At 45.8% G+C, this 24,949-nt stretch overlaps 1 protein-coding gene across 1 annotated transcript in view; it reads left to right on the plus strand.

The window, feature by feature from the left end:
* nhlrc2 (NHL repeat containing 2) overlaps window positions 1–24,067 on the plus strand; it is a 33,623-nt gene extending 9,556 nt beyond the window's left edge. Inside the window, exons 3-12 of the mRNA XM_076298259.1 lie at window positions 1,303–1,606; window positions 2,355–2,506; window positions 3,250–3,371; window positions 3,985–4,114; window positions 7,580–7,673; window positions 9,371–9,602; window positions 13,885–14,007; window positions 15,134–15,343; window positions 17,195–17,429; window positions 21,801–24,067. Coding sequence (XP_076154374.1) covers window positions 1,303–1,606; window positions 2,355–2,506; window positions 3,250–3,371; window positions 3,985–4,114; window positions 7,580–7,673; window positions 9,371–9,602; window positions 13,885–14,007; window positions 15,134–15,343; window positions 17,195–17,429; window positions 21,801–22,072 — 1,874 coding nt within the window. The 3' untranslated portion in view covers window positions 22,073–24,067. The remainder of the gene's footprint in view (window positions 1–1,302; window positions 1,607–2,354; window positions 2,507–3,249; window positions 3,372–3,984; window positions 4,115–7,579; window positions 7,674–9,370; window positions 9,603–13,884; window positions 14,008–15,133; window positions 15,344–17,194; window positions 17,430–21,800) is intronic.
* The last annotated feature ends 882 nt before the right edge of the window (window positions 24,068–24,949 follow it).

A 24,949-nucleotide genomic window follows, 5' to 3' on the forward strand; every position in this document is an offset into this window, starting at 1 on the left:
CACATCAGTGCCTAAGCCTTTGTCTTTTCATTTTTCTCACCAGCCGTTCCACTCCACGAGGTTTCAAATGAAAACCAACGGCGATGAGCTCCCTCCATCCTGCCATTTCAGTGCTGGCTGTCGCTTCTGAACCGGGTCCACGTAACAGTGAGCTGAGCATGTCTCTCGTGCTGTCAGGCAAGACAAAAGCAAAGTGTCAGTGCTTGACAGGCTGATTGGCAGCATCGCCATTTACAGCAGGGTGCGTGGCTAAAAATGACTGACTAATCCAGCAGTCGACATCACGCACCATACATTATTTTTCAGCTGCGGTGGCAGAATTTTTTAATTTTTCTTCTTTTTTTTAACTACTTTTTTTTCTTATAAGATTGAATCCAGTCTCTTTCCAAGCGGATAAAAAGGAGTCATGGGCGGTCAATTTGAAAACACATTAAAGACCAAACTAAATTTGAGGGGGGGGGACTTTATTTCAGTGTTCCCTTTCAAAACTTTCTGAGCCACTCATCCTGTTAAATGAAACATTTATAATTTCATATATTCTTCCAGCTTCTGGCATATCTTTTCTTTCTTTCTCGAACACCTTCGAATTCACCTTCAGGCGTTTTAATAATGATTACTTTGAGTCACAGGACCTTCTGATCAAACTGGGAACCAAAAAAAAATTTAATTTTGACTGCGTCGTAGCCATTATTCATGCCACATTTGGAAGGAGGAATTCAGCCAAAGGTTGGTTATCTGACGGCAATCTCTGCAATCTTCGGCGGAAAAAAAACTGCTTTGTGAAAGGAAGTCAATGGAATCGAGTGTACTTAGAGTAAAGATGTCCAGCTGTTTTTTTCCCCATTCTTCTTTGTCCTCTCCATATTACATAATGCTCAAATGGCCCAGTTTGTCCTGCTAGCACATTCAGTAAATTGTGACACTGAGGAGGAATCATTCAAAGCATTTATTTGAAAAGATGAAATGACAAAGGGTGTGTTTTTCTCTCTTTCTCTGGGCTGTCTCAGTCTAGGGCTCTTTCTCTGGCTGTCTCACACTCTCTCACCCCATTTTTCTTCTCTTATATATTATTCTTCCCTTCTGTTTTTTGTTTTTTCTCTTTCTTTCTCTCTCTCTCTCTCTTTCTCTCTCTCTCTAAATGATGCGTGAATAAGGGGTTATGGATTGTATTTGTGAAATGATTGATTTTCCTCCAATGTGTTTCAATGGTTCTCAAATGAGGGTTTTAAGAGTTGAATTCTGTCTCTCTCTCTCTCCCTCCCTCTCTCCTTCCCTCCCTCCCTCCCTCCCTCGTACACACAGATGGGTTGGTGGTGGTGGGCGTCCACTCGGCCAAGTTCCCCAATGAGCGTGTGCTGGCCGCCGTGCGCGCCGCCGTCCTCCGCTACGATATCAGCCACCCGGTGGTCAACGACGGCGAGGCGCGCCTCTGGCACGAGCTGGAGGTGGCCTGCTGGCCCACGCTGGTGCTGCTGGGCCCGCGGGGGAACCTGCTCTTCTCGCTGGTGGGCGAGGGCCACGGCCCGCGGCTGGAGCTCTTCGCCCGCGCCGCCCTCAAGCACTACGGCGCCCAGGGCCTCATCAAGGACCACGCCGTGGGGATCAGGTAGAGAGTTCAGTCTTTGACGTTGTTTTGTGGAACGGTTACTAAACATGGCCTTACCCAAACCTCCAGCCTCTAACCCTAACCGCAAAAGGTGCCGTGTGGCGTTTATTTTGTTGTTTGAAACATCTAAAAATGACCTAGAAATACCAACATAATGTGAAGAAACGACTGTTTTGACGTAATGTCCTTGTTGTGCAGATCTTGATGTTCTCTGATCTCAAGTAAGATGTCAGAGATATGGGTCTTTGCTTGATTATCAGCTTTACTGCAGTTTTGAGCCAAGCAGAACCTAGAGAGATATGAAGTACTCTTACCAATGCATTGCTCCTTTTATGGAAAACTATAGAACATATTTTACATCATATCATCTGGCAAACACTGTGCTGTACAGATGTACATTGTTGTCAGTATGTGTGGTCCCTGGGTATCAGATCCAAGGCCTTGGTGTTGTTAGCAACCCATTCTACCAGCAGAGCTCCAACAACCATGACCCCTGCTCCTGCTTGTAGTGTAGTTGTGCTGTTAGCCTTCCTATTGCACATTGCACTTTTCAGATTTTTTGTACTTCTGGTTAGACACAAACTGCATTTTGTTGTCTCTGTACTTGTACTCTGCACAATGACAATCAAGTTGAATCTAATCTAATCTAATCTAATCTAATCTAATCTATTACAGACTGGGGAGTTTTGGGAGACTGACCATTCCATGTTATGTCTTGATTTTTCTCACTTCCACCCTTCTCACACAGGCTGTACCGGGACTCCCTACCCACCACGGTGCTCTCATTTCCGGGCAAGGTGGCCGTGGACGAGACTAGCAAGAGGCTGGTCATCGCGGACACCGGGCACCACAGAGTCCTGGTCGTGGCCAGCACGGGACAGGTGCTCTGCCAGGTGGGAGGTGGGTACACCATGCCAGCGCGTGACCCTGCTGTGCCAGTCTCACAGGCTCGCTCGCTGGCTGGCGTTTATAGTGCAGTTGGTTGGTGAGTGGGTGGGTGATGTGGTGAACAGCGTGTGTGTGTGTGTGTGTGTGTGTGTGTATGTGTGTGTGTGTGTGTGCGTGGGCGGAAAAGCTGGCGAGTGTCTCTGCTCTGGCCCTTTGGTGTAGTGAGGCACGCATTTAGATCTGGCAGAGCATCGGGCAGCCTACCCTATTATCATATTTCTTTTGAATGAGGGTAACCGAGAATGACCACCAAGTGTATGCAACTGGTTCCTCATTATTCTTGGCTCTATTTGTTAACCTGGTGGGTGTGTGCAGCCACCTCAAAAGCATGAGGTGTTTATTATCAGTAAAGATCGTAAGCACCCACATCGTCTAAATCCAAATCATTAGCTGGTCTGCTGATGTACTGACTTTAGCCAAAATAATCACCAAAACCGTTCCCAAAATAATTTCCCAGAAGTGTTGTTAACAACCACCATAGTAACTAAAAAACTATGGTTCAAAAGATAAGTTGCTCAAGCAGACTTTCAGGACTATTTCAGTACTTGGCACTGAAAAGGTTAAAGTGTATTGTGAGGGACTGGACATTGGGCATTTATTTGTATTTCTGCCACTGTAGTACTCACTAGAGTGAAACTAAGGCTGTTGAAATGACCCGTGTGTGTGTGTGTGTGTTACCCCCTCTGCTGCGATAGGTCCTGTGAGCGGGTGGAAAGATGGCGGCCTGTCCGAGGCGCTTTTTAGCTCCCCACAGGGCGTGGCCATCAGAGGAGACATGGTGTACGTGGCTGATACGGAGAACCACCTGATCAGAAAGGTGAGCCGCTAATAACAGACGATGCCGCTAATAACAGACAATGTCGCTAATAACAGACGATGCACCAAAACCACCATCATTATTTTCAGATAATATGAATAGAGTTTTGTGCACCTTCTGTTCTAGACATTTAAAAAAATATGTGATTAAAGATGGATTGTCCAAGGCACTCTTCAAAAAAAGTTTAAAAAGCTTTAATGAATAGGCTTAAACATAATAGATCATGTTAAAATTGCCATGTATAAAATTGCCACATATTTTGGCAATTTTAACATGATCTATATGATTAAGCCTATTCATTAAAGCTTTTTTTGAAGAGTGCCTTGGACAATCCATCTTTAATCATATTTTTTTCTACCAAAGAGCACCTTCACAAACACTTCAAGCTACCAGAGGAATTACGCCGTAGCCCTCCAAACTCGTTCCATATATGGAAAAAAAAATCCATATATGAATAAAATAAATCCATATATGAATATGCATGAGTAGATACCATATCAAGGAGTATATTTTATTGATTATATAGTAAATCAATCAACCAATCAATCAATATGCCTTGTCCAGTGCTATGATACCATGTCGTGTCTGACTGGCTCGTCCCTTCCTCCATCAGATTGACCTATCAGAGGGCAAGGTCACCACGCTAGCTGGCACGGGAGTGCAGGGAACTGACAAAGAGGGTGGAGCCATGGGACCACAACAGCCAATCAGCTCACCCTGGGATGTGGCCCTGGGAACTGCAGGTGATTCCTTATTAGTTCATACCCTCGGTCACATTAGCTCACCTTCTCGTACACATACAAACACACTTCCACACATACAATCACACAGTCAATCGCTTTTCTGTCTGCTTCACTCTCCATAGCATTCATCTTCATCCCCAGAGCCCCCCCCCCCCCCCTTACAAAGTTTAATATCTCACTTAGAATAATTTTCTCAGCCAGAAGCACTTTCACCAAGCTTTTATTTTTTATTCATGCACTTCTCGACTTTCTTTAAAGTCAACAGAGCAAACCCCCCCCCCTCTCTCTCTCTATCTTTGCCATCAATCTGGCCGGCTATAATAACAAGCCTCCGTTTGAAGTTGCGCGGCGTTTCATCTCTGCAGATGTCGCGCTTCTCCCAAGCCTGGACCATAGTTTTCTCTCCAGCAGTGAGGGCCACTGCAGTTTAAATAACAAGGACCTTTGTTCCAGGACAAGCACAAACATGCTTCTTTGCTTGCGTATGGCGGCCCCCCTGCAGACCGTGACCTCAGGTTGCTCGACGAAGGTGTTGGGGACACATTAAACATCAGAGAGCTGAACGCCTAAGGGACAAACATCCATAAATACACTCTGCTGTCCTAGCAATGCCTGAAAACAAACGGTGACAGAAATGATGGCTAGCGAGATGGCATCCTCACAAATATCCTTGAGAAATATTTGTGGCATTTGTGTACTGTAGTTTTATTCATCTCTGCCAGTGACTGGAGTAGTCAAAACATTCAGCAGTGACTGATGTGGCACAAGCTCACCAGGTGGCAGACTCTGAATGATTGATAAGAGGTGTCAGTAGTCTCTGCCACTCACTTGTCTCTGGACAAGTTTGACTATTTTACACATACTGCATGTGGTAACCTGAAGTAATACTGTGTGGGGAATGGCAAACGTTTGGACCGAGAGAAACTTGATATTATCAGGATCTGTCCAAAGACTGATTGATCTTGCCACTGTGATGTGGTGGGCTTTGGATGGCAGAGAGGGTTATGTGGAGTGAGCGAGCGAGCAACTCCTTCACTCACTAAGTCACTCTCTCACTCACTTGCAGTCATTCAGTCCCTCACTTAGTGAGTCTGTCACAAAGCAGTGGAAAATAGGGTCAGCTTAATCCTTTTGTGTGTGCGGTCCTTGTCAATACACAAGGTCCTGTGTGTGTGTGTCTGTGTGTGTGTGTGTGTGTCTGTCCACGGTTGTCCATCTCTCCACGTTTGTGCGGGCCAGGCTGGGACTGATCTGACCGCCACCAAGTGCATGAAGTACACTCATCCCGTTCACCCCTGAGACTCCCGCCCCTGTTCCCATCTCCTCATCTCTCTCTCTCCCACACGCACACCACCACCACCACCAGCACCACCACCATAGTCATCGGCCGCCCCCACTGGGTAAATAAGATAGGCCTCGCTTCATTTCAAAGCAAAATAGGCTCCCCTCTAAATTTAAACCTATGCATTTAGATTGGCCGCGATATTGTCTGGGAAGCCTGTGTGCTCATGGTCTTATCAATGGCGTGTTTCAGAAAGCCCACCTCCATTAGTGCTGCGCGCCCTGATAAAGTCAGGGAAAAAAAGTTTGTGGCAGCATGACGTCTTTTCTGAAGGGAACATCTGAAGTTCGCTTTAAAGCTCCCGTTTGATTTATTGGGGCTGTTTGATGGGGTGAGAGAGGATCGGAACATTTTTTTCTTCTTCTCTTCTTTTTTCTTTTTTCCTTTTCCCTTTTTTGAGGGGTTTGTTACAGTTGTGTTTTTTGCAGGCAGTCCATATGTGGGCCTAAATGCTATTCAGAATGAAATGAACAATAAGTTAATGTGTGTTCGTGCACTCTTGTGCATGCTATTTCTTATACGATTTCCTTTTTATCTTTCTTTCTTCCTTCCTTTCTTTGTTTTTTTTTTTCATTCTCTTTTCTTTCCCCTTATCCTCTCTCTCTCTCCCTCTCCCTCTTTCTCTCTTTCCCTCTCTCTTTCTCCCTCTCCCTCTCTCTCTCTCTCTCTCTCTCTCTCTCTCTGTGACTGAGTTCATGGCATGGTGAGCTTTGTTCTCTTTCACAAGTGTGAATGGCGAAGGTGCAGCCCAGAGCCCAAATGGCCCCTGATAAGAACAGTGCCATTAGGGGGCTATTGTTAGTTGTTAGGCGGGTGTGTAACTGGCCTCCTTTCCTTCTCCTCTAAAGTGCATGCATGCACATGGGCGCGGGCACACACATACACACACACACACACAGATAGATAGATGTGCCAGCTGAGGAGGTGATGAAAAGCTCTTGAATGTAATTTCCATTCTGTCTTTTTTTGGGTAGCGTGGATTATGAATGTCTTCACTTGCGCGCGCACGCGCGCGCACACACACACACACACACACACACACACACACAAAAGTAAAACTTTCCCTTGCACGCACGCATGCACACACACCCAGGGATGAAAACTACCCCCTATCAATAGGTACAGAAATATATATTTAACTCATATATTTCACAGACATTTATTCCCCTTTTTCATTAATTTCTCTCTCGCTCACCCACACAAACACACACACAGACAAACAAACAAGGACACATGCACACAGAAACACATTCATTCTGCAAATGAATGCAAAAAGCTTCCCCAAACACATTGCATATTAAAACACAAAGGCATGAATTATTAATCCATTTAAAGTGGATGGCTGTCTCCATAATGAATCTCCTCCATTAGGTGGCTGATGATATAAGACCTGGGCAAAGTGCCAGCTATATAGCGTGCATGTTTGGCATGCATACATGCATGCAGGCAGGCAGCCTGTGGATTTTATCTGGATCCCACCATGGAGCCAGATAAGGGGTCTCGGAGAAGGCCGTCTGCCCAGGCTATGGCGCTCCTCTCTGGAGAGGGATGGGAAGCTGGGCCTCCTTTCACTCTCCCATTCTGGTGGGCAGCCCACAGTTTTGAAGTGGGCTTTGTGTGATGGTCAGTAGGTTCACACTGCACATGTGTAGGGCACTCTAAGAGGGTTTGAGTCCCCAGGCCTTGGTCCTCTGGCAGCAGGCAGGCTTGTCTCATCTCACTAATGCAGGCCTCTGTAAGGGGATTGCATTGGTGCGTGGGGGTGGGGACGGGAGGCTAAGGAGGACATCAGGAGCGGGGCCCCATGCTGGCCATGCTGTCGGCTCAGCAATCTTTGCAATGAGCGAAGCTGATCAAAAAGGCTGATAAAGTGCATATGTGTGTGTGTCTGTGTGTGTGTGTGTGAGAATCCGTACGTGTACTCTTCTAGAGCATAGGTATAGTACTTAGTTTAAGTGTGTGTGTGTGTGTGTGTGTGTGTGTGTGTGTGTGTTTTTTCCCTTAAAATCAATCAGAAGGGATACCATGCCTAACTGATTCAAATCTTGTTTTCTATCCCCACTCGTTCCTTCCCAATCCCTCCTTTCCCTCTCTCTCCGTCTTTTGGCTGGGCGCACGTGCAGGCAGCGTAGAGGGTGGTGTGCTGTGGATCGCCATGGCTGGGACTCACCAGATCTGGGCACTGTTCCTAGAGGACGGCAAACTGCCCAAAGGAAGGTGAGCTGGTAGCCGTCACTGGCCGCACACCACCCATAAACCCCCCACCATCACCACCACCACCACCACCACCAACCACAACACCACCACTGCCCAAAGAGCAGGAAATGCACTGACTAAGGCCCAGTTGTGTAATGCATTCTCCAAGGTCATCTCCGAAGCCCTGCAGCTAGTTAAGATTTACATTTTTTCATTTGGCCGATGTTGGGGAACGGCAGACAAGTTGAGGAACAGTAATGGAGCTGCAATAGGTTTACAGACCTGTTAGAAGGAACAAAGCATTAATTAAGCACTTAACTAATGACTAACTAATGAATCTGATGGTCCACATAGAGGTCCATAGAGAGCAGACAGACTATGTGCACAATGTGAGCGTGGTAGGCGTGTTATAGGTGTAAAGAAGGACAGTGATTTTCGTCAAGAGCAAAGCCAGCAGCCTACATGTTCCAAGCTGAGACATTGCTGTCTAACTGAGTTCTACCAAGTGTAACAGAGTGCTCTGATGCAGCTGGAAGGAAGGAGGTCGACAAGCAGTATGTCAGCCAGGATGCGTTGTCCTCTTTCTCCCTCCCCTGTCTCTCTCCCTCTTTCTCTCTTTCTTTCTCTCTCTCTCTCTCTCTCTCCCTCTCTCCCCCTCTGTCTCTCTCTTCCTCCCTCTCTCTCTCTCTCAGACTGTGACCTGTTGCACTTTCATTGGCCGCCTTGTTAGGAAGTATGAAATAGAAATGGGTTCACTCTCACTTTGCTCTCCTTTTTTTTTTGCGTTTGACCTAATTTGAAGTCATCTCCTGAATGTTATTTTGGTATGTTCACAGCTTGAAATATGTAGGCTGTTGGCTTAATTGGTGACCTTGACATCTGGAACTGTGCACTAATATCAAAACGGCAGATGTTAAATTTGTTGTTTAAATCTCCGCTTCTGTCGCGGCACTGTTCATCAGAGCAGAACTGTGTCTGGCATGAGGATTAAACGTCAGCCTCTAATATCCAAAACATCTGACCACCATCGACAGCAAAAAACATCACAATTCAAGCATTTTTAGATTGGGACTTAAATTCTTATATAAGACAACAACTTCACATTACATATGGTAGTGCTTATATATAAAGTACTTGGTGGTACCCTTAGCACCATTTGGGTGTCATTTTTCACCAGAACGTTCCCCACACACCAGCGTGAGATGAAAAGTGTGGTAAATCAGCAGCACTCTCCTGTAACTCTAGGCTATGTTTATACTAGGCTTCTTATTTTGACAAGAAAAGTTGGCCATGGTGCTTTTTTGATTCGAAAAACTGCTGGCAGCATAAAGCAGTCGAGTGTCTTTTGCTGCCATAACAATGTGTGCTAATTAATTATAATTAATTAATCATAGCTAATCATAGTTAATGATGGCTAACATGCTAGTGCATGCTCAACATTCAATAAAGACACACGTTGACCAAAAAATTTGGGACCCAGTTTAACTGAAATGAATGAATGAGTAAATAAACAAATATGGTGATATACCGGTAGTTTAAATCTCATGTCATATAGCTCATTGTGCTCAAAGTTGATCGTAATAACTTTTTCCACAGCTACAGTCTCCATTTCTGCTGGTTAGCAATGTCTCATTATCTCAGCTGTCAAAAAAGCGCTTGAGAAGCCTAGTCTGAACGTAGCCTAGTCCCATTTTTAACTCTCCGCACTCATTTGACAGTGACTCCAAGAAGGGCACCTGCATCCGCTTCGCCGGTAGTGGCAATGAGGAGAACCGCAACAACTCCTACCCGCACAAGGCCAGCTTCGCCCAGCCGTCTGGCCTGGCGCCGGCCCCCGCCGAGCCCTGGGGCTGCCTGTTCATCGCCGACAGTGAGAGCAGCACGGTGCGCAGCCTGGCCCTCAAGGACGGAGCGGTCAAGCTTGTGGTGGGCGGAGAGAGGGACCCTATGGTGAGTACCACTCCTTAGTGAACGTCCATCGATATTAGTGGCTACATTTCCGTATCTATTCATGGGTTTCATCAGGTCTCTTTCCACAGGTGTATAAAATCAAGCACCTTAATTATCAATGCAGACTGCATGGTGCTTGATTAATACACCTGTGGAAAGGGACCTGATGAAACCCATGAATAGCTTGTTTCATTCCCACACTGCACATGTCTGAGGGTTTAACTCACTAATGAAGGCCTCTGTGAGGGGATTACATGTGGTGCGGGGGGGGGCGAGGCTGAGGGAGGCTGAGGTGCTCATGAGTACCACTCGCTAGTGAGCGTACATTAATTTCTATGGCTCCATTTCCACATGAATGGCTTGTTTCATTCTCTCCTCTGGCACCCATGCTCTGCCAAAGTGCTTTTAAGTTTAAAGTGCCATTCCAAGCCAACATGTAGGAGCCGTTGTTCTGCTTTATCCAACTTTTAAGTAGTGAGTCTGCGTCATCGGCTTTCTACCAGTACATTCACTTTTCTTATTTTTTTTTTGTCAAGCCATTTGAAACTGACAGTCCAGGTTTTTTAATCCATACGGCATCTTTGAAGGTGAGAGAAAGACTTGGAATGGTAAATATGTGTGAGCGTACACATAAACACACATAAAGAGAGTGAATAGGGCCTCCCAACATCTCCAGTGAGTCCCCCTCACTCCCTTAGGCAGTGTGAAGTCACAGGGGCCAGAATTGAGGTGTTGTCCTGTCGGTGATCTAACAGTGAGCAGTGTCCAGAGCCATTTAAGACTATGGGCTACTTTGTCTCAATAAAATTGTTGTTGTTGTATGTCGCTTTGGATAAATACGTCTGTAAACATAAACATAAACATAAACATAAACACTGGAGCGAGACTGCTGCAGCTTTTAGGTGCTGTTTATTCTAAATGAATAATTCAAATGTAAATTTGTGCATGCACTGTCTTCTCATTTCATCTCCATCCCTTTGTGCACTATGAGCCGAGAGAGGGCCCTAATTGTGTAGTAGGCTAACAAGCAGGCCATCCCTTTGTGCACTATGAGCTGAGAGAGGGCCCTAATTGTGTAGTAGGCTAACAAGCAGGCCATCCCTTTGTGCACTATGAGCCGAGAGAGGGCCCTAATTGTGTAGTAGGCTAACAAGCAGGCCATCCCTTTGTGCACTATGAGCCGAGAGAGGGCCCTAATTGTGTAGTAGGCTAACAAGCAGGCCATCCCTTTGTGCACTATGAGCCGAGAGAGGGCCCTAATTGTGTAGTAGGCTAACAAGCAGGCCATCCCTTTGTGCACTATGAGCTGAGAGAGGGCCCTAATTGTGTAGTAGGCTAACAAGCAGGCCATCCCTTTGTGCACTATGAGCTGAGAGAGGGCCCTAATTGTGTAGTAGGCTAACAAGCAGGCCGCTCTTTCACAGGCATCAGATCGCTCCTTAATTACCAGCTGGACGTGCAGTAAACAGCGTCCTGACAAGTGGCGTCTGAGGACCTCAGTGTGTGTGTGTGGGTGGGGGGGGGGGGATAAAACCAAAAAGAGAATGAGAATATATGTGGTGTGCAGTGTGTGCATACAGGGCCACTCTTCTCTTCTTCGGCCCACTCACTGTTCTTACACCACCTCCACTTGTCCCCTCTGACTTGACTCAGCGCTGACTAGCGCAGCGCTAGCACCAGCCATGTCACCCCGTCTCTTCCATATAGGGCCACAGTGCAGCCAGCAGCACATTGAAGGCGGGGGGGGGGGGGGGAGGGGTGATGGTATCTGCGCCATGGGGCTATCGCTCAAACTCCTTCCCTCCCGCTCTCCACCCCTGAACGAGCATTCCTCCGCGCCGAGCCCTAATCAGCAGCAGTTTATGTTTTGTCCCGGTAACATATCGTCCACTCTCCATCCAGCAAGTCAACCCACTTTATAAGGCAAACAAGGCCACCATTATACGACAAACACTGCAACACAATCGCCCAGAGATTGATTTTGCTGTGTACACACATCGTAAATTACGCGCACTGAGCGATTAGCCTAGGCGGCTGGTTCGGTTGGCTCCGGTTGGCTTTGTTACGTCTTCCGTGAAGTGTTTGTTAGCTCTGCTGGCTGGGAAAGTTTCCCCGACTAAGTGTTTCTCTCTTTTTTTCTTTATCTTATTTTTTTGTTTTGCAAAATTGGGCATTTTTAGGTAGAACAAAAAAGCAATATCGCTTTCTAAACATTTGATTGATGATGCTATGGTGACATAAAGGAATGGCAATCTGTTAAAAGTAGAGAAGGGTTTTTCTTCCCAACTCTCTTAGCCATCTCGACATTAAACATTTTCTTTTGTTAAGAAATGATGATGGATTGTATTTTTATGAGTTTGCTGGTTGAGTTCTTGTGTAATTACATATTTCCTCATTTCATTAAGGGGTAATGATTTGATTATGACGTCATAGCTCTGGGAAAGGTTAATAGAAGAAGGGAAAAAACAATGTTGGTCAATCTACAGTAAATTCTGTACTCAACATCAGTACCAAAGTTAGCCCTAATGTCATTGAGTTATCACCTTTCCCCTCCTCTCCTCACTATCCTTTCTATCTCTCTTTCTTTCTTTTTCTTTCTTTTGTCTCTCTTTCTCTCTCTCTCCTCTCCTCTCTTCTCTCTCCCCTGTTCTTGGGCCCCACACAGCTGTGTGTCAGTGTCAGGCGGTTCGTTTACGTAAGCCAGCTGTTTCCACCAGCCTTCCATTCTTATTCAGGATGAATCACACCACCACAGTCGCTGCCGCCACTGCTGCTGCACAGCGCCATCGACACATTCAAGTTCACGCTCAACAAGGTCGTTTCTGTGCAAACGCCGCCACAGATGCTCTCACTCACCCTGCCCTTATCTGCGATATGTATGCTGCCGAACGGTTTGTCAGCTGGCAGTAAGAAGCCGGCACCACTGGACGGTGGGATCGGAGCCAAAGGGGCTGTTTACGTGCCGTCGGAGTGTGTCCAACTAAACGGCAGTAGACAGGAGGGTCGAAGTGTTCTTTGTCTCCTCTCTTTCTCTCTCTCTGTCTGTCTCTTTCTCTCTCTTTCTCTCTCTCTCTTTCTTTTGCTCCCTCTCTCTGTCTCTTTTTCTTTCTCTCTCTCTCTGTCTGTCTCTTTCTCGCTCTCTCTTTCTTGCGCTCTCTCTCTCTGTCTCTCTCTTTCTCTCTCTCTCTCTTTATCTCTCCCTCCCTCCCTCCCTCTCTCTCTCTCCCTCCCACCAGCTCTGGCCTCAGCGTGTGACTGGGCAGTTCTGTGTCTCTCCTTGCTTTGTTTTCGCTTCCTCTGAGGTTGGCCGCAGGTGGAACATATGGGTGGGGGTAGTTCTTCAAAGATAGAGAGGCCCATGGGCAACAATGATCACATGCAACAAGCATGTTTGGCTGCCCTCCAAGCCTGTTGGATAAAACGTCATTCTTTATGCAAGCTCTCAAAAGAATCTCATATTTTTGTGGTAAATCCTGGATGAAAATGGCAATACTATTTCTTTGATTCCACTTGAGTCAGCTGGATGCACTGATGGAGTAGTCAAGGAACCTGATGTGAAGTTGCTTTATAAGTTAAGTTATACTTTATTAGTCCTGTAGGAAATTTGTCCTCTGCATTTTACCCATCCGGGGGTGGTACACACACACACACACACACACACACGGAGCAGTGAGCTCACTAGGAACACGCATACCGACCCAGAGCAGTGGGCAGCGCTTGATACGGCGCTTGATGAAGGGAATCCATTTATTGTGTGTAACAGCTAGGGCATAGGGTCCGTTCAGGAGAACGCCGCGCATGGCAATACGTCTCAGCAACACAGTGTTTACAGAATTTTACAATTCCCAGAACACTGTTACTATTTATAGGGTTACAGAATAAACACACTTAAACAGTGAAATAAAATATTATCCACACGTGTATGTCTAGAAGGTCAGTCTGGAGGATACAAGGTGTGAACTCGAATAATTATCGATGTTTTAAGTAGTACATAAAATACTTCAATTTCCCACAAAGCTGACTGTTTTGTTTACAGCCAGTGCCTTTGCCCACATCGCCAACTCTAGCTCACCCAAATGTTCTGCTTTCCAGGGCGGACATCTCAGAGGAGCAGTCAAGGCACTTTATGGGTGCTGGCCGCCAGTCAACCTCTGCGGTCCATTTCCTCGCCCCCTTCTCTGACTAGGCAATTAACTGACCACTGAATGAACCGTAGTCTCTCGCTCATACTGTCTCTCAGGGGTCCTTGTTTATTGTTGTCGTTTTCGATTTACCTCCACAGAATCTCTTTGCATTCGGCGACGCAGACGGCAAAGGAGTGGACGCCAAGCTCCAGCATCCCCTGGGAGTGGCATGGGACGCCGGCGCCAACCTCCTGTACGTGGCCGACTCGTACAACCACAAGGTCAGTGTGCATTTAACACGTAGGGCTGCGCAGTCATTTATCTCCTGTTGCAAGAAGTTAATGTAGTTCTGCCCTCATCTCCATGGGTGTCAACGAGGAAGCCTGTGGTGATTTTTAAGGAGCGGTATATATGCTGTCAGAATAATTTACGGTGAGAGTTTGAGTATCGGGAGCTTGTTCGTAATTTAGTTCCCTAAAGCACTGAACATGTAAACAGGGTTTCCACAGTCATGGGAAAACCCAGAAGTCATGGAATTGTAAAATCCCATTTTTTCAGGCCTGGACAACTCATGGAATTCACTAAATTCATGAAATGTAATTTTGTCATACCAGGGACATAAGTAGGAAGTAGCATATGTCACAGACTGTGATCACTTCTTTCCTACTAGATGGTGGGGTGGGTGTCGCCAGGCCATTTTGCCAGGGCTTCAGTCCCAAATGTTTTAAGTGTATTACTGCACACTGTGTTTTAGTGTTTAAGTCAGACTATTGAGTCCTCTGAACAATGAGCAGCCTCCGCTGAAGTGACTGCCTCATCTAGGCTCACGGGTTATTGAAGGAGAGCGCATCATCTAGCTAGCTAGTCGAGCTCAGTGATTCTACGCTTTTGTGAGAAGGCACTCTAAAGCAAGAATTTCCCAGGCACTCCTTTACTAAATATGACGGATATATATATATATAATCATAAATAATGCCCAATAGCCCTAATGCACAACTGGCTCTTACACAACCAACCCATCGAAATGGGTATTCCCAGGCAAGTTGAAGTCACATTTCATAATCAGCCACTGTAACGTAAAGTAAGCAATTATGTACTTATAGGCCGTGAAAGGTCATGGAAATTTCATTCAAGGTCATTAAAAAGTCATGGAATTGTCATTCAAGGTCATTAAAAAAAGTCATGCAAAGGTTTTGAAATGTTGACAGTGAAAAAGGGTGGGCCCTGTGTAAATAAAAGCATGTTTAAACATTGTTGATATTGTTCGGGTTATTGTCGTCTTGCTTCTCTCTACACAATTGAAGTTGTCTACAAGCTACAATGCATGTGAAAAGAGTTGGGCATGCAGTCTTGATCAGGCTGTGTTGGGACTGGTTCTGTAACCTCTTGATGGTCTGTGTTGTCCAGATAAAGGTGTTGGACCCAAAGAGCAAGCAGTGCCGAACGCTTGCAGGTACCGGCGAGTCCAGCGACACCTTGGGACCCGGGTTCGCCGAGTCCACCTTCAACGAGCCGGGGGGACTGTGTGTCGGGGATGGCGGCAAGCTGCTGTACGTGGCCGACACCAACAACCACCAGATCAAGGTGCTGGACCTGCAGACCCAGACCGTGTCAGTGGTGAGTAGCCGACATCTCTTATTATGGATCTCTGAGTGGCAGTCATGCAAGGCCGTAGTCATGATGTCAACATTGGGGGGGGACCAAATCTGTGGTGGGGTCTGAGGGACCCCCAAACAGAATTTCAATACATTTCCTACCATGCAAAAATATTATTAAAATTCACAAGCAAGTCGTTAGTTAAGTCAGTCAATTAGGTTATTCCAAACTTTTGACAGACACAGATGCCCCCCCCCCCCCCTGAGTTTTGTGAAAAGAGAAGGGTGGAGAAAAAGCAACTTCACTGGTCCAGTGACTCCATTTGTGTTCAAAATGTGTACTTTAAAAGAAATTACAAACTATAGTATCTGATGATAACCTCTATATTACACAGAATGTGGTTCTTTGACTTATTACTAACACCTGAATATTTTTTAAGGCTTAGACTCATAGGTTTGGAGCCTAATAAGATTTTGTCTTTTAATTTAGATTTTATTATGCTGGCGGCTAATCACACAATTTTAACGTAGTTTGAAAGGGACAGGATTCAGGAATAGGCTACTAAGACAGGCCCCTCTTCTGTATGACTCACCTCATGTTACCCCTGTATGCATTATAGACTGGCTTCTAACAGAAATGACGTTTTGTGCCAACATGTAGAAACACTAGGCCTACTACAGCCTTTAATTGGTGTATGGAGGTGCAAATTCCTTTCTGTGGTTATTGTCCGCGATTCACAACTGTAGGCTATCACGTATTGTAAATGTCGCCACATTTGATCACGTTTTGCCTGCATGGATGCGCTATTGAGTGCGCATAATATGCAAGATGCAACAATCATTTCTAAGAGGCCTATAAACGGTAATTTCTGGCATTACTACTAGCATATGAAGGCATTATTTATGTTGAAAGACGTAAAAGAAATGACACAGGCTTGCACAAATTCATCATTTAAAATAAAACGTTTCACTTTCGCTATTATTACGAGAATAGGCTACAATATGGAAAATGTTCCCTTTCAGTCTGATCGGCTCCAAACATTTATGGGATTTCCTTAGCCTGTGCTACACCTTTTGTACCGGTAGCTTTTGCGATATTGTTGACAGCCCTACCTCACCGCAGTAGGGTGCAGTAAATGATAGCGCACGCCACTAACGAAAAACGGAAAATCACCAGGACAAACCACTCAGAAGTGTAGGCTACTCTGAAACCATAGGTCACTAATTTGTGCGTTATTTACGTTTGATTACATTTCAGATACGTGTTGGTTTCCTGTAGGCCTAGTATAGCGCTTTATTTTTTCTTTATTTTTCTATGTCTGAATATTGGGGGGGACATTTTGGTCATATTTGAATATTGGGGGGGACACGTCCCCCTCAATGTCTATGGTGACTACGGCCCTGCAGTCATGCATGTATGCACTTCACTACTGTAGTATGTGAGTGTAGATAGGATCTTCTAAAACGAGTAGTTCTGATCCTTGATCGGCTGAATCCCGTTCGATGCCATTGTAAAACCCAACGTAACCCTTCACGTAGTGTGCCAAAAGTTAGAGTTCCTGCGTCTCGGCATTACTTGGGCACCATTCTGATAGAAAAAAATATATTTCTTGGCATAAGAATGATTATCTATGAAACATCATAACATTTCTCATTGCTGTGCCTTTATTTTATAAGTCTGGCCAGGTATATGTAGTAACTGTTTTGGAAAAGCAATTAGCCCCTTAGCTGAAAAATTACTCCATATTTGTCTCTATCCCTCTCTCCCCCCATATTTCTTCCATTTATTTCCTGTATACCCCCCTCTCTCACTCTCTTTTACCTCTTGCCTCTCTCTGCCCATCTGTTTTCTGTACTGCTCTCCTCCTTTCAGTTCCCTATTTTGTCTGGGGACGTGCCGGATGCCGCAAGCAGCAGCACCACCACCACCACCGCTGTCGCCCCTCCCAGGAAGACCCCCAAGCTGCCCAAGTCGGCGCCCGTGCTGGAGATGCCCCCGCTGGCTGTGGCCCCTGGCCAGACCATCAGCATGGAGCTCAGCCTGGCACTGCCCGAGGGCACCAAACTGACCGAGGAGGCCCCCAGCTTCTGGAGCCTGTCTGCTGAAGGTACTGCTCCCCACTCCACCAAAAACACCAGCTGCCCACAGTAAAAACCCTATGTATTGCTTTCACCTGTGCACTTAAAATGCTAAAGGGTCATTCCACGTCAGTTCAACCAGGGCCCACGCACTTAGGTCTCAAAAAATTCTGAAAAAATTACCAGGTGTACCTATGTTACCCAGGAGACACACTGTGAAATTATTCTTATGTAAGATCAATACTTTCCAAGATACAGCCAGTTTTACAGGGGGAGGGGGTGTCGATTTTGTTCAGCCTCAACTTTGAGGGACAGCTATGACCATGCAGGATTATCCAGACCAAACGTGACGATTTTGCTACATACTATTCCTATTTATGTACCAGCATGCAAAATTTGAGCCTCCTACATGGCTCCTACATTTGACAAAAAAAAGAGGCTGAACAAAATCGACACCCCCCTCCCCCTGTAAAACTGGCTGTATCTTGGGAAGTATTGATCTTACAAAAGAGTAATTTTACAGTGTGTCTCCTGGGTAACATAGGTACACCTGGTAATTTTTTTTAGAATTAGCTGAGCCACCTGGCTGAAGAGTTGTGCTAATTAAAGGTAAACTAATTTGATTTAGTCAATAGACCTCTGAAGTTTGCCTACAAAAAAGAACTAAAACTTCCATCTTTGCCCATATATGGAGGTCCGGTTGTTAGGCAGAGGACAAAAGTGTAATCAGGAAAAAGTCTGCATTTCAGACTTTTTCATCCCTGCGAGAGTTTAACAGGTGTGATAATTCAAAATCCCCATGTTATTTTCCTATAGGAAAAATTGCCAGGATGTCAAAGATGGCAGCTTTTTTGTAGGCGAACTTCAGAGGTCTATGAGTGTAACATGGTACATGGAAGGACTTTTTTTCTTTCTGGGAGGTATCCCATCTCCCCCCTGAACTGGAATGCAACGGGCCTTGGTGTGGTGTTCTGGTCCACCGGGTCCGGCCCATACCAGGGCCACATCAGGGCCACATCTGCTCCTGCGGATTTCTTTTCGTCCACTTCTTGTCCACTGTCCCTTCACATTTTGTGTGCATGTGTACCATGGTTGGTCAGACCATTGTTACGGTAAAGAAATGCTGAGTTTGTCCCAAAAAGAGTCAATTTATAACCAAAATATGGACCATTTTAAACAGGAGTTCGCCTTCATTGAAGTCCCCTCCAAGAGCACTATCCACTGTGACAAGTGCTTTACTTTTTTTAATATTGGGATGAACATTTGTCAGGCGAATGAGCCGACACACTCTTAATTGACTTTAATGATTTTACACTTAAAGATTTTAGTGACGCACTTTCTATGACCTTTAACAGTTATATTACTAAAGCTCTGCCTTTTAGGTGCTGTGGAGATTTCCCAGGCTGGGAAACTGTTGAACGCGCATCCAGTTTTCACAATCAGCTGTCTGTGGTTTTTGAAGAGATCCTGAACACTGTCCATTCCGCATGCAAAAATGTATTTGAATATAACACAATCAACACATCAAATTTACCTGATGAAGGTCTTGTGTTATATTCAAATAATTTTTTGCATGCGGAATGGACAGCGTGCGAGATCTCTTCTAAAACCACTGATTCACGACCCATGGTCATCTCTGACGATGCACCTATCCCCAAAAAGAGAAAAAGCTTTGCCACTTTGAACACAATCAGCTGTCTGTCAGAGATTTAAAAAAACAATGAAAGTACAATGAAGGTAGCTCCCAATATGTGTTCTTTCAACTTGCAAATTTACAAACGAAAGACTTCAGTCTGCCTTATCTAAATCTGTCTGAACTTGTGGGATTACCCTTCACAGAGAGAGAGAAACACAAGCTTCTAACTTATAAAAATGAAAAATGTTGCCCCAGTCTTTTTTCTGAAAAGTTAGGATAGTCCTTTTCTGTCCTTCCAGCGAACTGGTTTCAATCAGACACACAGTGGTTTGAGTAATTAGTCATAGTGGGAAGAAGTGGAAGTTCTGTTAATTTAATTAGAGGATTGAGCTGTGCTCCATCTCTGTTGGTGGGACAGGCCTTGTGACTGTCATCCATTCCTACCTCAGGCTTGGCTCTCCGCTGCCAAAACCTCCAACCACCCCCCACCCCATCGCAGTGTGCTAACGAACAACCCGCATGCCATACGCAGGCTCCGCCATACGGTGGTCGTGGCACGGGGTTGGGGGAGGGGGGGGGGGGTGCGAGAGCAGATGGCCGCGACGGTTTTTCATGAACGAGCAGCCACCGCTGCTCACCGATGATCTCATCGCGCCCATGCCCGCGGACGCCGCAGTCGAGCGGGGGAGCTGATCCAAGATCAGCACGACGCTGCCACACTCTCGGCACGCACAGTCCTAAAAAACGTCATTCTTGGGTGAGGGAACAGTCTTGCCTAATAGATGTGTCTGCTATTGTCATGTGGAGTTGGCATCCCCAGGAAAGCACGTTCGAAGCGATCATTTTTTAATTTCTTTTTTGGTTTGTTTTTGTTTTATGTTATTTCATTTGGTTCCTCGGGCCATCTGATTGACTGTTGGCAGTGAACGTGGCTTCCTCTCCTGTCAGTTTGAGCCTCCAGCTGGGCAGGATGGAGGGAGTCCAGGGTGAATGAACAGCTCATCTGTTCTATCTTTCTCTCACTCACTCACTCACTCACTCTCTCTCTCTTTCTCTCTCTCTCTCGCTTTTGCTGTCTCTCTCGCTTTCGCTCTCTCTCTCTCTTGCTCCTTTTCAGTCGATCACACACTCCACTCACACATGGGCCCGTGCCTGCCTGCTCACACACACACATTCTTGCACTCACTGTCACTTTCACACTTGTACCTACTTAGCGTCTCACCAACACTTGCAAAAAAAATTTCTGTCACACTTTTAATGCACACAGTCATTTATTCACACACACACATGCACCCATGCACCCATGCATACACACGCACACACACACATGCACCCATGCATACACACGCACACACACACACACACACACATTATGCACTCCCCATCATGCTTTTACCCACTTACCCCCTCAGCAGCACTTACACAAACACATTCTTTCCCACTCATAAACATACATACACACAATCACTCACACCCATACACACTAGTTTCCTCACACACAGTGCAAAAACACATACGCCCTTTCAAAGGGAACATTGTTCAAATCCATTCTCACTAAAAACCTATAGACGTGCGGCCCTTTGTGGGTGGAGGGGCAACCAATGCTAACCCTGTTTTGTTTATTTACAGTATTTGTCAAGCAACTAGCGGCTACCGTTGCTGTTGTCATTACACAATAAGCATCAGCCACTCAGTGGGCCGACGGGGAGGTGGGCGAGAGCGCCTAACGGCCCACGATGTTGTTGTTTCCCCAAAGGCCCGTAAATGGGAAGCTGGAACAAACTGTACCAGCGCTTTCATTCTCAGATACAGAGAGAGATGGTGAGAGAGAACGGGAGGTGAAAAGAATGGGGACACAAAGTGTGTGAGTGTGTGTGTGTGTGTGTGTGTGTGTGTGTGTGTGTGTGTGTGTGTGTGTGTGTGCAGAGGACATGCGGTCATAGTGAGAGAAACTGCAGTTACAGGATCAGACTAATGGAGGAAGATGAGGAGGAATGAATCTAAAAGCTAATAATGAGTCCTGAATACGAATAAAGTCCAAGTTGTCTGACTCTTCCACTTGTCCAATGTTAGTGGAAGTTGCCTTGTGTGTGTTTGTGAAGTGTTGTGTGTGTATGGGGGCTGCGTCAGGGAAGTCTTCTTGTCTTAAGTGAATGGTTCCATCTTAGAAACATTTTCAGTAACTGTTGACATAATCTGTGAATTATCATGCTCTCTTTGGAGTTACGCTGGACTTCCAGGAATTCTTCTAGTAAATCAAGCTGTGTTTTAGTTAGTAAGAGAAGGTGTGTGTGTGTGTGTGTGTGTTGAGCTGTAGACAGAGTGATGATCTTAAGCTTTGATTCTGTTTGACACTCGTCCTGCTGACCTGCCCTTGGTGCTGGGCCACACACACACACACACGCCTCTGGTCGACTCGGCAGCTGTGCAAGAGGGGAAGCTCCGTCTGTGTGTATTAGTGTGAAAGGTGCTAATCCCAGCGGGAGCAGTTGGGCTCCCCCACAGAGAGAACGCCTGCCTGCATACAAGGGGACGGCTCTGCAACCCCTCCCCCCCCGCCCACACACACACACACACACACACACACACACACACACACACACACACACACACACACAGAGGGCTTAAATGTATACAGTACATACAGTTTTATCTGCACTCACATTAGATTTTGTGCTGATTCTACAATGTCCACCACAACAGAATAACTAACCTCCCCCCCTCCTCCTCCTCCTCCTCCTCCTCCTCCTCCTCTCTCTCGCAGGTAACGATTGGCTACTTCAGTCGCAGGCCGTCACCGGCGACATCTCCGACCTCTCCCGGCCCCTCTCTGTGCGCACTGACGTTCCGGTCGCCGTGCCGACGACCTCCGGCCTCGACCCCACCCTGACCCTGACCGCCTGGGTGTACTGCTGCCTCAGCGAGGGCGGCGCCTGCATGATGAAGCCGGTGGCCTTCCGCGTGCCCCTGCGCCTGGACTCCGCCCCTCAGCAGGGTTCCGTGCCAGTTACGCTGGCCCACGCCTTCCAGAAGTAGCTTTCGCCCCGGAAGCCGCTTTGAAAAAAAACAAACAAACAAGGAACAAACAACAAAACAAAGGAGAATGCATGTTTACCCCGGTTACCACTGTAGTCAAATCAAGCCCCAAGTGGGTGGGTACAGTGTGTTCGGGACTAAATGGAAAGTTCTGGATTGTGCTATTTATAAAAGCCTTAGCCTCTGACTGACAGATGCTCTCAAATGCCCACACAAACAAAAACAGCCTCTTAGGACAGCAGAGCATATGCACAGCACCCCTGGGTAGAACGGCTGATTTGGGATCAGTTTTTTTTTTTTTATGCAGGATTAGAATAAAGGATGAGATGATCTGATCCTTAAACAGAACTTTTACTCAGGGGTGCAAAAATCAAATCAAAAGGATGATTCTTCACTCTCTCCCTCGCAAACCTCATCCTCCGATTAAATTATTTCCAATCAAGTTGTACTTTCATTACTGCCTAGCCAGTCACTGACAGCTTGTCATATAACATAAAAAACCAACAAATAAATAACGATTAACCATGTGGGGGCTTGGAAGCACATGTCGAGATGGGAAGGAGTGTGTCCACCAAGACTGTGTTAAGTGTTTGGTGCTTTGAAACCAGGACCAGAAAACACTGGATATTTGCCATACAATAGGGTGGTTTGTCCTCCTCTGTTTCTCAGAAGAACCCTGAAGTTGCTTCAGGCCACCAAAGGGTGTTACAAATGACAGAGACCAATCGCTTAAACTGTTCCCCCTGAGGAGAGGGCCTCTGTTTACTCTCCCAGTTCCTCGGTCTCGAGGAGAGGCCGTAAAGGTTAATGTGCATTTCTCTAATGGCATTTGGGTCGACTTGGAGGTCCTCACGCTAAGTGACCAAGCACTCACATCAGCAATATTAGTGCGAGTTGACCATCACCCATCATCTCATCAACCAATATCCGTGAGTGAGTGAGGAGGGGAGGGAAGGAGGAGAGGAAGGAGTTGTGCAGCTATGAATAAGTTACTTTTAGGCTAGTCTACACCAGTGTACCACAAGAGCATTATTTGTCTGTATTTATGGATTTGAGTGTATTTTAAATATGTTTGTGTCTTATGGTCCAGTAACACTGTACCGAATAATATTGTATGTGCATATTATATGGACATGTCTAACAGGGAGTCTGTAAGCCTGGAGGGGCCTGTACTATATAACTAAATGGCTTGGAAGGGGAAAGTTTCACCAAAGTGTTAGACTATTAAAACAGCCGGTCATCCCACACCAACAGCCTGGTGTCCTTGTAGCCAAAATCCGCTAGCGGGTTGTTTTCAGGGAGTGGAATAGCACTAGCACTCACACACACTCTCACACACACACACACACACACACACACACACACACACTAGTCTCCCATCTCCTATGAGAGACATACAGTCTCCATCTCCATTTTGCATCCAGTGCACTGCTTGTCAGCCAATTAGGGGATATGACACACTGGCCACGGTTTTCCTTGTGCTCTTTATTTACAACCGACTTAACGTGTGGGATGTTTACTTGGCTCAAGTGCCTATAGATAAGCCCATAAAGTATGGTAAGGCTTGAACTGTTTTTAAAAAGTAATCTGCAGCAATAATTAGTGTGTTTTTGTATTTATGAGTATACTCTTGCATCTGCCCATAGCAAATAGATTGAGTCATGCTTGGAATGGTTTACCTCGAGGGATGAAATATATTGGTGAGTGTCTCAAAAGAAGGGAATTTAAGTAAAGCTAAGTAAGAAAAAAAAGTAAAAGAATGTCCAACTTACATAAGCTGTTTTACGCAGCCTGTTTTACCATGTAGAGTGGGTACTGACTATGTTCTGGGTGCATATGGGTGTGAAAGTGTGTACAAGTCCGCTTGTTATAGATGCCTAGCGGATTTTTAGTCTTGCCTTCAAAGTGGCACTTTTTCTCTGAATAGTTTCTCTCTCTCTCTCTCTTTTGCACTTTATCCGCTTCATTGTAACTAATAAAAAATGTATTTTACCAGCTTTGTTGTGTTGTCTATTTCTGGGGAATGAACAAACACTGTCCAGTCTGAATCTCATGCATTATTTTAATGTAATAGATGGGAGTGTTTGGCCCTTAGTAGTGCTATAAATTCTCCTCTGACGATGTCGATGCTTTTAACCGACGGTTTATCTAGTGGGATGAAGGATTCTGCATGTTTGGGGACGCGAGGTTACTCTCTTCCCAGAATTTATAAACACGCCGACCAGAAAATGACGTGCTTGTTCAGAAACCATTCATTATGGTAATCGCCCCTGGAGGTGCTGAGCTCTTAGCACGGCCCTTGGGGGCTGACGTTCTCCATGGTTCACCACAAAAGAACCTGCGGGAGAGACAAGCAAGAAAAAAACTTTAAACCAGGTGCAGGTCTGGCCAGACCCACTAGAACAGACCGGCCACATGCTCTTTTTTTTTTCTCTTGTGGATGTTTGGTTGACATACTTGGAGGCAAAGCCTCTCCACCACATTTTTATCAGCTATTTGGGGTTAGGCAAGTGTGTCATTAAGAATGAATAGCCCGTCCGGCCCCTATGTGATGGAGATCTGAGGTCAGTCTCTGTGGTGGTGAGTTACCACAGTGCGGTGGTGGCCAAAGTGAAATACTAGAAAGAGCTGGAATGTGTGTGTGTGGCAGGTCACCTGCCACTGACTACCTGTGCATGTGAATGCATACCACTGTAGAGCTACCCCTTTTCACAGCAATTGTCCATATTTCAGTGTAGAATAGGCAATATGTGATGAATAAATAAGTTATAACATCTGTTATTACATGGGCTGCACTCCAAGTCAAACATAACTTAAGTAAGTATAATGTGGTCTACCTTGAATGCCTGTCTGTTGTTGCAGAGGTGCGTGGCAGAT

Source organism: Alosa pseudoharengus, unplaced genomic scaffold (genome assembly GCF_046254945.1).
Source record: "Alosa pseudoharengus isolate Yale_2024_CS ecotype anadromous, Long Island Sound unplaced genomic scaffold, YU_APseudo_1.1 YU_APseudo_1.1_scf_21, whole genome shotgun sequence".
Taxonomy (NCBI): domain Eukaryota; kingdom Metazoa; phylum Chordata; class Actinopteri; order Clupeiformes; family Clupeidae; genus Alosa; species Alosa pseudoharengus.